The sequence below is a fragment of the Rhinolophus hipposideros genome, assembly GCF_964194185.1.
Source record: "Rhinolophus hipposideros genome assembly, chromosome: X".
NCBI lineage: Eukaryota > Metazoa > Chordata > Mammalia > Chiroptera > Rhinolophidae > Rhinolophus > Rhinolophus hipposideros.
Genome location: NC_138046.1, coordinates 114,035,779 through 114,048,339, shown reverse-complemented (window position 1 = coordinate 114,048,339; position 12,561 = coordinate 114,035,779). Strand labels below are relative to the sequence as shown.

Here is a 12,561-nt window from a genome sequence, read left to right as displayed (position 1 = left end):
TTCCCTAACTCATTTCATGAGGCCAACATTACCCTGATACCAAAACCTGGTAAGGACGACACAAAAAGAGAAAACTACAGACCAGTATCTCTGATGAATACAGATGCAAAAATCCTAAACAAAATTCTAGCAAATCGAATACAACAATGCATTAAAAAGATTATTCATCACAACCAAGTGGGGTTCATCCCAGAGGCACAATGATGGTTCAATATCCGCAAAGCCATTAATGTGATACATCACATAAACAAAATGAAGGACAAAAATCATATGATTATATCAATTGATGCAGAAAAAGCATTTGACAAGATACAACATCCATTTATGATTAAAACACTTAGTCAAATAGGTATAGAAGGAAAATACCTTAACATAATAACATAAAATACCTTAACATAATAAAAATACCCTCACATAATAAAGGCCATATATGAAAAGCCCTCAGCTAATCTCATAATTAATGGTGAAAAACTGAAGCCCTTTGCTCTACATTCAGGAACATGACAGGGCTGTCCCCTATCACCTCTGCTGTTCAACATAGTGTTGGAAGTCCTCGCCAGAGCCATCAGGCAACAGAAAGAAATAAAAGGCATCCAAATTGGGAATAAAGAAGTTAAATTATCACTCTTTGCAGATGACATGATGCTATATATAGAAAACCCTAAAGACTCCACCAAAAAGCTATTAGAAACAATCAACGAATACAGTAAAGTTGCTGGCTACAAAATCAACGTAAAAAAGTCCATTGCATTCCTATATACTAACAATGAAATCTCAGAAATAGAAATACAAAAAAAATTCCTTTTGCAATTGCAGCAAAAAGAATAAAATACCTAGGAATAAACTTAACCAAGGATGTGAAGGACCTATATGCTGAAAACTAAAAGACATTTTTGAAAGAAATTGAAGAAGACACAAAGAAATGGAAAGACATTCCGTGCTCATGTATTGGAAGAATCAACACAGTTAAAATGGCCATATTACCCAAAGCAATATACAGATTTAATGCAATCCCCATCAAAATCCCAATGGCATTTTTTAAAGAAATAGAACAAAAAATCATCAGATTTGTTTGGAACCACAAAAGACCCCGAATAGCCAAAGCAATCTTAAGAAAAAAGAACAATACTGGAGGTATCGCACTCCCTGACTTTAGCTTGTACTACAGGGCTACAATAATCAAAACAGCATGGTATTGGCAGAAAAACAGACACATAGACCAATGGAATAGAATTGAGAACCCAGAAATAAAACCACATAAATATGGACCGATAATTTTGGACAAAGAAGGTAAAAACATACAATGGAGGAAAGACAGCCTCTTCAATAAATGGTGCTGGGAGAATTGGATAGCCACGTGCAAAAGAATGAAACTGGACGGCTATCTGTCACCATGTACCAAAATTAATTCAAAATGGATCAAAGACTTAAGCATAAGACCTGCCACAATAAACTGCATAGAAGAAAACATAGGTACTAAAGTTATGGACCTTGGGTTCCAAGAGCATTTTATGAATTTGACTCCAAAGGCAATGGAAGTAAAAGCTAAAATAAACGAATGGGACTATATGAAACTTAAAAGCTTCTGCACAGCAAAAGAAACCATCGACAAAATAAAGAGGCAACCGACTGAATGGGAGAAGATTTTTGTAAACAGTGCCTCCGATAAGGGGCTAATACCCAAAATATACAAGGAATTCATGAAACTCAACAAAAAAACAAACAACCCAATTGAAAAATGGGCAGAGGACCTGAAGAGACATTTCTCCAAAGAGGACATACAAATGGCAAATAGACATATGAAAAAAAATGCTCAACATCACTAATCATCAGAGAAATGCAAATTAAAACCACAATGAGATATCACCTCACCCCAGTCAGAATGGCTATCATCAACAAGACAAATAGTAGCAAGTGTTGGAGAGGCTGTGGAGAAAAAGGAATCCTCATACACTGTTGGTGGGAATGCAGACTGGTGCAGCCGTTATGGAAGGCAGTGTGGAGGTTCCTCAAAAATTACGAATAGAATTACCATATGACCCAGCAATCCCTCTCCTGGGTATCTACCCAAAAAATCTGAAAACATTTATCCATAAAGACACGTGTGCTCCAACGTTCATTGCAGCTTTGTTTACAGTGGCCAAGACATGGAAACAACCATAATGTCCTTCGATAGATGAATGGATAAAGAAGTTGTGGTATATATACACAATGGAATACTATTCTGCGGTAAGAAAAGATGATATAGGAACATTTGTGACAACATGGATGGATCTTGAGAGTATAAAGCTAAGCGAAATAAGTCCTACAGAAAAAGCAGAGAACCATATGATTTCACTGATATGTGGTATACAAACCAAAAACAACAAAAAACCAAGACAAACAAATGAGAAACAAAAACTCATAGACACAGACAATAGTTTAGTGGTTACCAGAGGGTAAAGGGGGTGGGGGGTGGGAGATGAGGGTAAGGGGGATCAAATATATGGTGATCGAAAGAGAACTGACTCTGGGTGGTGAACACACAATGGGATTTATAGATGATGTAATACAGAATTGTACACCTGAAATCTATGTAATTTTACTAACAATTGTCACCCCAATAAATTAAAAAAAGAAAAAAAAAGAAAGAAAAAACAAAAAGGGATCCTACTGAATGGAAAAGATATTTGCCAGTGATATATCTGATAAGGGGTTAATATCACAAATTTATAAAAAACTCAACTCAACTCCAAAAAAACAAACAACCCAATTAAAAAATGGGCAGAGGACATGAAGAGACATTTTTCTAAAAAGGACATAACAGATGGCAAACAGAGATATGAAGAAATGCTCAACCTCACTAACCAACAGAGAAATGCAAATAAAAACCACAATGAGATATCACCTCACTCCAGTCAAAATGGCTATCATCAATAAATCAACAAACAACCAGTGCTGGCAGGGAACGCTTGTGCACTGTTGGTGGGATTGCAGATTGGTGCAGCCACTATGGAAAACAGTATGGAGGTATCTCAAAAATCTCAAAATGGAACTACCTTATGATCCAGCAATTCCACTCCTAGGTATCTATGTGGAGAAATCCAAAATTCCAATTCAAAAATCTTTATGCACTCCTATGTTTATTGCAGCACTATACACGATAGCCAAGACATGGAGAGAACTGAAATGCCCATCGGTAGATGACTGGATTAAGAAACTGTGGTACATTTATACAATGGAGTATTACGCAGCCATAAAGAAGAAAGAAATCTTACCATTTGCAACAACATGGATAGACCTAGAGAACATTATGTTAAGTGAAATAAGTCAGACAGAGAAAGACAAATACCATATGATCTCACTTATATGCGGAATTTAAGGAAAAGAATAAGTGAATGAACTAATCAGAAACAGTTTTGGAGACAAAGAGGAAAAACTGATGGTTGCTAGATGGGCGCGGGGATGAGGATTAGGGGGAAGGTGAGGGGATTAGAAAACAGTCAGTAACCACAAGATGGCCACGGGGTTTTGAAAATTAATTTGGGGAACGTAATCAATAATGTTGTAAAGTGTGGTCACCCAGCAGCTTAGCCGTCTGTCCCCCCCAACCTTTCCCTAAGGAAAGAAGAAGTTGTGGGACTGTGCCTCTCTGGGATGGAGTTTATAATATCCTGAGTCTCTCCATCTGGTCCTCAAGAGAAGGGTCCGCGGTCAACGACGAATAACATTCCTCACGGGAGGGACAACTCAAGCCAGACGGGACCCCAATGGGACCCCAATGAGCTGTTATAATAAATAATATGAAGGGGCCTTCCCAGTGGCTCAGGCAGTTAGAGCTCCATGCTCCTAACTCCGAAGGCTGCCGGTTCAATTCCCACATGGGCCAGTGGGCTCTCAACCACAAGGTTGTCCGTTCAATTCCTCGAGTCCCGCAAGGGATAGTGGGATCTGTCCCCTGCAACTAAGATTGAACATGGCACCTTGAGCTGAGCTGCCGCTGAGCTCCCAGATGGCTCAGTTGGTTGGAGTGTGTCCTCTCAACCACAAGGTTGCCGGTTCAAGTCCCGCAAGGGATGGTGGGCTGAGACCCCTGCAACTAGCAACGGCAACTGGACCTGGAGCTGAGCTGTGCCCTCCACAACTAAGACTGAAAGGACAACAACTGGACTTGGAGAAAAGTCCTGGAAGTACACACTGTTCCCCAATAGAGTCTTGTTCCTCTTCCCGAATAAAAAAATCTTTAAAAAAAAAAAAGTGTTCCCAACAAAGTAAGAAATAAATGTTTAAAAAAAAAAAAGAAATAATATGAGGGAGCCTTGCCCCTCCTTCCTCTTGTTCTTGTGGGAAGCTGCCACTTGCCACTACTCCTCCCTCTCACCTTACTGTGAGAGAGGCCCGTTAGAGCGATAAGATTCAGCTCTTTCTGCTCAGCTCATGGGACACTTTCACCGTGAGAGACTCTCCCCCAGGGTGGTACACACCGCACCTCAGTCATCTTGGGACGACATGCTTCGGCTGCTTTGGGACAAATAATTGGGTATTGAAATCATTTTTCTGAAGTGGTGTAAGAGTTTCACAGACCCTGCCTCTAATCAAGTGATGTTTATTGTTTGTAATCAATAAATACTGTCAGTGACCCGATTCGGGGCTCCAGTCCCTTGAGGCTGCGAGTCCCTTGGTTCTCTGGGATTTAACTGTATATGAGTCTCTGCCTCTTTATTATAGTTTAATCCTCGCCGCCTCCCTCACCTTCCCACGGCTTGTGTTGTGCAGGTCGCAACAGTAAAGATTTTGTAGGGTATCCGATGGACACGTGTCCCATTCGGGAGACCACGTCAGGGAAGACACCTGATCACTGCACTGTACACCTGAAGCTGAACAATAATGGATGTCAACTATAATTTTATATACATATATATATATGTGTGTATGTATATACTTACAAGAAGTGGAGTACAGTGTTAGGAATAGAGACAGTGGAAATGTAATGGCTCTGTGCGATGTCAGAGGGATAGTGGATGGGGGGCGGGGGGTCTACACAGTGTGAGGGATATAAATGATAAACGTCTAAGTATTACTTTGTCTTGTGCACCTGAAACTAATAAAAAAATAATGCCTGGGAAGCACTTAGGACAATGCCTGGCTCTAGGTAGATTCCCCAATACTAGTCTGTCTTATCACTTCAAATGAATGCTCTCTCTAACTCCCGATGTCTTTGTAAGTGCATCTATAAATCTGTACATTTTTCAGAAATTCCCTTTATTTGGAAGCGTGTGCCAGTGACTTACTAAGTGCTTTATATTGTTATAAGAGGATCAAAACTTAAAAAGAACATCCTTCCATCCTAATGGTTGGCTTCAGGAACCATGGAGGCAATTAGCTTATGTGTCACCAAAGAGGTATTTTAAAAGGTAAAGAAATACTTAAAGACATTAGTCTGACTAACAGTACGTGATAACATACTCTGTATCAGCAGGGGCTGCAGTGCCCCAAAATGGCTGGAAAAAACTGTAACTATTACCAGATATTCTGGAGATCTGTAGAGAAGAGCATCACAGAGCCTAATCAGAAAGCAAGCGCAGTCCTTCGCTTCCTCAATGACAGACTATGCTCAGCGCGGTTACCACCCATGGCCACGTGCAATATAGGATTTATCACGAGGTTAATCAGAGCACTGTTTCAGTTCTCATCTGTTTTAAGGAGCCAGTTGTGGCTGCCCCAGGGAAGTTTATATAAAAAGGATACGTTGCGTGTGAGTTAATGCCCAAACTGCTTCACCTGTATCTTCACCTTCAGGATCTGAAAAGCCACTGTTTCTCCTGTTTTACCATGAGGACTTCGGAGGTGCCCAATGCACACACGCAGTTAAGGAACACATCCTCTTGCCCCTAAGTCTCCATAATCACCTACGACAGAACCTCCCCCGGGCCTGTGAACTCACCTGTCCCTCCTGTTACAGACAAAACTGCCCCCATTAACCACACTCTGCTTCCCCCAGAGCAGGTCAAAACTGGCTTCGCCTGTGTGAAACCGAGTCCCTCAATATCCTCTCCAAGGATGAACATTCTCTCTTCCTGCTTAAAGAGTGACAGAGAACATGGACTCCGCCATTTCCCCACAGCCCTGCTGCTACCAGCTGCCTGCACCCCACTGCATTATCATCATTACCCTCCCCAGACCTGTGTGCAGTTGTGTCCCCCTCTCTGTCCTTGTTCTTATCAGTCACCCCAAACCCATCCTCCTTCCTCACCAGGTAGAAAATGCCAGAAAACTGTGCACCATGGTCCTCATTCAGCAGATCCATCCGTCCCCCAGTCACCAGCCATTGGTGAGACTCTTCATTTAACAACCCCGGACCTCCAGGCCCTGCTTCCCTTTGCGCCCCCCCCCCAACTTTCACACTTGTACCATATCCCTGACACATGCTCAGCCTTCAATCATTCAACCTGTGGACAAGTATGTGGGTCTCCTCTTCCTTGTGTGCTTAAAAGTTTTCATTTCAAAAAGCTTAACCTTTAATTTCTAAACTTGACCTTCTTTGATCCGCGCTCACGCCGTCCTTCACCGCCTTCTCTCCTGACCCACTCCCGGTGGCCCTGCTCAGTAACTTGTGTCTGCTCCCTCTTCTCTCAGTGGCCCAGACCTCTGATCCCCTCCTGAGAATTTCTGGGATGGCATGGAGGCTACGCGGCTGCCCATCTCCAGGCTTGGGTGGCCCCCAAGACCACTTGTGCCCCTCCCGGGCTGGTAACACTAGAGTATGGTCCAAACAAGGCTGACTGCTCATCTGTCCCTGGGCCTCTGCTGCCACTATAGCCTCTTCTCCCACCCGCACCCCGATCCCTGTGGAAACTTCCACCCTTCTCAGTGTTTAATATCCTCCTTAGTTGATGGCATCACCAACTACTTTACAGAGAAGCCTGGGGCCACCTGATCTGGGCTTCCTCCACTTCTCTCCTCTATGGCAGTACTGCTCAGAAATTTCCCCTTTCTTCCTCTCCTTAGGCAAAGGATTGTAAATGCCACCGCCTGTGTTATTAATTCCACTCTCCTACACCGTGTTCGACCACCATCCCATCTCTTTCTTCCATCATTTCACCCTTCTACAAGTTTCTTTCCACAGCCTGCAGAAATACTTGGGTCTCAGGCGTCTGAAACAACTCTCCCCTGCCTTCCACTCCCAGCCTCTGTGTGTCCGGCTCACGTTCAGGGCCTCCACCCTCTCGCCTCTTCTAAGCTGGCTTATGTCTCCACCATCTCCACGATGTTCCTCCAAAACCTCGGTTCATCTCCTAAGCAGCAAGACCAACAGCCTTTCCTCAGTCTTGACATGTCTTGCCGATTTTGACAGCATTAAGTGTCCCTCCTGGGAGGACCTCTCTCAGCCCTGCGCCCATGAGGCTGTGTCACCCTGGCTTTTCCTTTCAGCCTTGGCTGCCATCATGCCCACCACACCACATTGGAGAGGCCCCGCCTGCCCCAGCTCTCACCCCAACAGCCTCCCACCCGGAGGACCTCTGCCTGCAGTGCCAGGCCTGGGGCTAACTCGTGTGTGGGCACCGAGCTTCAGCCTGGCTACGTGACCTTGCTTGCGGGGGCTACCTAACTTGAATGGCTGTCTATGTGGGTCCCTAGCAGCTATTTCAGCTTCTTACCGTAACTTAACAGGCCCCATGTGGTAATCACAGTAAGAGCTCTAGCCTGCTGGTTTCTGCCAGTGCCTTCCCCAGGGTGCACCTGGGCTCTAGGCTTCCTTGTCTCGATTCCAAGACTCCTGCTCTGTGTGCTTCCAAGACAGCCCTGATATCACTGCTAGTGGGGCCCCGACCAGCTTTAGATCGTCTTCCTAGGCCCAGCTGTCTGGACTCTTGCTCGGAATGGTCTCATCCCTCATGGTGTTTTCCTCACCAGTTTGTGACAATAACCAGCTTTCTGCGGTTTGGCTCGAGTATCTTTATTTTTCTCCATATTCTCTCATCTGGCAACCACATTTCTGTGGCTTTGACTACTGACTCTAAGCACAAAACAGATGTGAGAATGATCTTATTCCAAGAGGTATCTGCTGTGTTCCCCCCCAGGTTGTCTAGTACTTTCTCACCTGCCACGTGGTACTATGCAAAGCTACATATTCTGGTAAGAGAGGGGAAAACTGGTTTGGGGTGAAGTGTACTGCTCTCATTTTCACCTAGACCCCAGGCGCCAACTCCATTTCCAATCACGGGGACATTTTGCAGGCATCTTAAACTTAGCTTATCTAAACTCAAATGGATGTTTTTTATACTCTAAAATGAATCCCTTCTGTCCTTCCTTTACTGTTTATTTGGTATACCCTTCTCCTAAGTCCTTAGCATCAAACATTAGCATCAACTTGGAATCGGCCCCTTTCTGTTGGGTTGTGCAAGGCCACAGAGCAGAGAGGTACCACCTGATGGGAGCTCACCCTTCCTTTTCCAGGTCTACCTTCGCCACACTGCATTAGCCCTCCTCTTCTCTTAGCCCATGACTGTCTTAGCAATGACATCTTAGTTGGGCCTCTTCCTCCCTCTCTGCCTTCCTCGTACATTTACTGAGTGCCAGTACCTGCGGTCCAAAGTCTGTATGTCAGCCTTTTAAGGTGCTTATTAGGGAGAAGTGGGCCTGTGAGCAGACGAGGCTGTGTTAGTCAGCTGAACAGCTGGGCTCAGGAAGGGGGAAGAGTGAGAGACGTGACTTCTCTCCTTGGTGCTGGGAGAAAGGCTGAAGACAGGCAGCTAAGCTTGACCTGAGTCTGGAGAAAAGAATGTATGTTTGGCGAGGAGCACGAGTGTACGTGGGGCAGAGTAAAAGTGGAGGTGTGGAACTGCATGATGGGGGCAGGTCGGGGAGCCCTGCATGCCGGTGCCAGGGTGCTGGAGGTGGAAGGGAGGCTGGTGGCCAGGTCATGGCTGGCTCTGAAGGCCTGTTGGTAGGTTGGAATGGATCCTATAGGCAGGGGAGTCGCTCGCTAGCTTGTTAAAGAATGTGAAAGTGACAATGACTTATGTGTGAGTAGTCACTGGGGACACAGTGTGAACAGTGAACAAGTCTGGGAGACCTAGTGCAGGGATTTCAGCTGGGGTGCCACAGACACAGTCCAGGCGACAGACAACACGGGCTGGAGCTCAGAGGGAAGGAAGGGCTGGAGGGGAAGGGAGAGGAGAGAGATGCTGAAGAGGCATCCCAGACGGGCCCGACAACTAATGGGATACCGAGGAGGAGTGACAGGGAAGAGTTGAGAGCTGGCTCTGACACTTCTGATTTGGGTGCTTGGAGAGATGGGAGTACAGAACCTGTGAAAGGAATAGGAAATTTGGGAGAAAGATAACAAGGTCTGCTTTGAAAATGTTCAATGTGAAGTGTATATGGGTACAGGACAGCGAGAGACCAGGCCATAGGCACAGACTCAGGAGTCACTAATACACGTGTAATTTAGTGCCTCCCTTGTACCAACCAGAAAGTACTGAAGGTTTACAAAGTAAGAGGAAATGAGCTTCAGCAACAGAAGCAAAGGGGAAATGAGGGTAGAAAGGGAGATGGGAGCCGAGTTGGTTTAGTTCACCAAGTGCTCAATATGAAAGCAGGGTGTGCGATGTGAGCCCCACATCCTTTCAAACCGGCAGCACGACGAGGGCACTGGCAGAGCAGGAGGGAGCACCACTGTTCAGGAGGGCTCGTCAGGTGAAGATGGCCAAGCACTGAGGGCTGGGAGCCCAGGCAACATGTGAGGGGAAGTGGGGCGGATAGAGGAGGCCAAGAAGGGGAGGGCAAAGGACAAGGGCGAGCTCGACAAGGTGAAAGTCAACAAAGACGTGGGTAAGCACCCGGCAGTTAGGAGAAACGGTAAGTGTGAGGTACGAAGACCGAATGTGGTTGAGGAAACAGACAGGGAGCACAATCAATTCTTTCAGGAGCTGGGCTGAGAAGAAAATGCGGGAGAGTGTGGTCGCTGGAAGCTAAAGGACTTCACCTTCCTCAGCACACAGCTACAATCATGTTACTCCCCTGCTCAGGGCCTGCAATTACCAAGCTGTGTCATCTGAGGTCCTGCCACTCAGTTTCATCTCCAGCGACCTCCCTTCACACATCCTGTGGCCCACCCACACCAGCCCAGGCACAACACTCAACAAGATCTGCTGCTGTTGACCAAAAGGCTGGAGCTCTGAAAATCAACAGAGAAGTCCAGAATTTGTAGAAGGAACCAGCCAGACCTACCACCCTTGCCCTTTTAAGAAACAAATCAGCAAACTTGTAATAAGAGACCACAAAGGACTTGCCAAGGTCACTTGAGGATTACTCTCAATTCAGTGCCGGGCTTCGGTCATGTCAGTTCTCTACATAGCATTGGATTGTACTCTGTGATTATCCTAAAAGCTTCCTTCATCAGTTCAGAGATAAAATCTACCTTGTCCCTCAACACGCATTCCTCTCTGAATTCAAAGATCAGAAAAGGCAGGCTGTCTGTATTTGACCAAGTGCCTGATACAAACAAAGCCATAGTTCTCAGACTTGGGCAAGCTGCTGAGGCAGGACAGGGCCTGGGCCTGTGTGTTTTCACTGCATTCCCGGGATGATTCGGAAACCTTCCCAAGTTTAGGCACCAGTGCCACGACGTCTTCGGTCACGCTCCAGGATGGGAGCCCCTGTACCTCCCATCTCGCGGACTATGAGGTCGGCTTCCACCCATCCAGGGGCCTCTGCTCAACCCTCCTCTCCCTCACTTGGGGGTGTGAATTAGGATAATTTTGGGGGTGGGGAAACATGATTAGATAAGCAGAATCAAAACCTCTATATCCTGTCTTTTCAGGGAGAACCTCATTCTATAAAGAAAGCTCAAACTCCTTTGATGGTTCTACGAGGCCTGGCTAGTCCTAGACTCCAAGAGGGGAACGGGATGCTGCTGGTGACATTTAGATCCAGAAGCTATGTATGAGTCTCCAGGTCCTCTGAAAAGAGCAAAACTCCACTGCTCTTAATGACATCTAATAGAAGATGCAATCTTCTGAACACCGGCCGTGCAGACCTACATTTCTGCCAAGGTTTCATCAATTCCAAAGCTCTGGTAAGAAAGGCGAATTGCTCTTTCCACCACAGCCTTTTCTGTGCACCCCCATACCTGTCTTGTTCTTCCTTCTCCAGCCGTTCCTGCTCCTCCTGTTCCTTCTGTAGCCGGGCCTGTCTTCTCTTTTCGGCCAGGAGCTTCGCAGCCTCCCCTGCATCGGTGGTGCCTGCTGTGGGCTTCCCTGAGGCTGCATCAGAGGAAAAGATCAAGGCAAATGAAACACTGATCGCACTCACATGGCAGCTGCCATTGGGAAATGCAATGCCCAACCCAGTGGGGGACAGGAAATGCTACAGGACTAGTACAATTAGCCCCTGGGCAGAGATGGTGCAATGGGTCGGGGAGGGCGCCTGGAACCTGGATGCATTCCACAGAGGAAGGTCGTGAAAAGGCCAGGAGGAGAGAAAGGGCCACTGGCAAGTCCCACAGCAGCCACCACGGCTGCATCCATCTGGGTGGACTCACTGCACGCATCACAGCAGTTTACAGGACTCAAGGAAGAGCCTCTGTGGGAAGTGACGCTGCCGGCCGGATGCAGCTCAGCAACCCAACGTCTCCTCCACCAGGACCCTCAGGAGACCAAGGGAAAGGATTCAGGCAGTGCGCAAGCCTGAGAAAGCACGAGTGCATGCAGCTATCTGAGGAAAAAGTCCTCTCTCCCCCGAACGTGAGATTCCCACCCACATGGATTGGGTCAGCGGGCGAACTGGCCCAGGAAAGCCGAGGCTGGGGTAGCGTCAGCAAGGAGGGCCTACCTCCACTGCTCTCGGCCTTCCCTCCAGCGGCCGCTTGCTTCTCGGTGATGTGCTTGTCCACCACATGCTTCTCTGGGGCATCCTCCCCGTGTGGGCTGGCCACCCGCTGAGTCAGGGCCCCTTCCCTTTCTTTGTTGCTCTTCTCTTTGTCTGCTTTCTTCTTGGGCGTTTCCTGGCTGGGCAAGGCAGGTAAGCGGTACTTCATGGGAGACCCTGGGGAGGGCGGCTTCGCATTCTTTGGAGACTGTGGATATGCTTTTGAAGTTGCCCTGGAAACCAAAAACAGGCCAGGAGGTAATCACTGGGCCTGACTACAGCACTGTCTGCCCTAAGACACCTGGTTCCAAAAATTTGAACAATTTCATCCGTCAAGGCTTAGCACACATTGGAAATTCTCTGAAGTACTATCACCCTAACAAGAACATACGGTAGCTATAAGATGGCCTGGTGAAAGAGACAATATTTTAGGGAGCCCAGCTGGTGACGCCATGTCCTAATTTCACTTAAGTTTGATGACAACGTAAGGATGGAATGTTAAGCATTTTCCCACCTTCTCTTTTTAGATAACACCAGAGCTGGAGCTGACTTTAGCATATGGCAATGGACAAGCTGGCTCCTTTTCTCCATTGTAGCAAAATACATGTAACATAAAATTTACCATCTTACCCATCTGTAAGTGTACAGTTCAATGACACTAAGTACATTCACACTGCGGTACAACCATCACCACCATCTATCCACAGAACT

The 12,561-nt window shown here is 46.5% G+C and overlaps 1 protein-coding gene across 10 annotated transcripts in view; it reads right to left on the bottom strand.

The window, feature by feature from the left end:
- MAP7D2 (MAP7 domain containing 2) overlaps positions 1–12,561 on the bottom strand; it is a 106,382-nt gene that overhangs the window by 19,602 nt on the left and 74,219 nt on the right. For all 10 annotated transcript variants that reach the window (XM_081043500.1, XM_081043497.1, XM_081043499.1 and 7 more), the window contains 2 exons: positions 11,815–12,083; positions 11,114–11,246 (listed from right to left, as the gene is read on the bottom strand). In XM_081043500.1, coding sequence (XP_080899626.1) covers positions 11,114–11,246; positions 11,815–12,083 — 402 coding nt within the window. The remainder of the gene's footprint in view (positions 1–11,113; positions 11,247–11,814; positions 12,084–12,561) is intronic.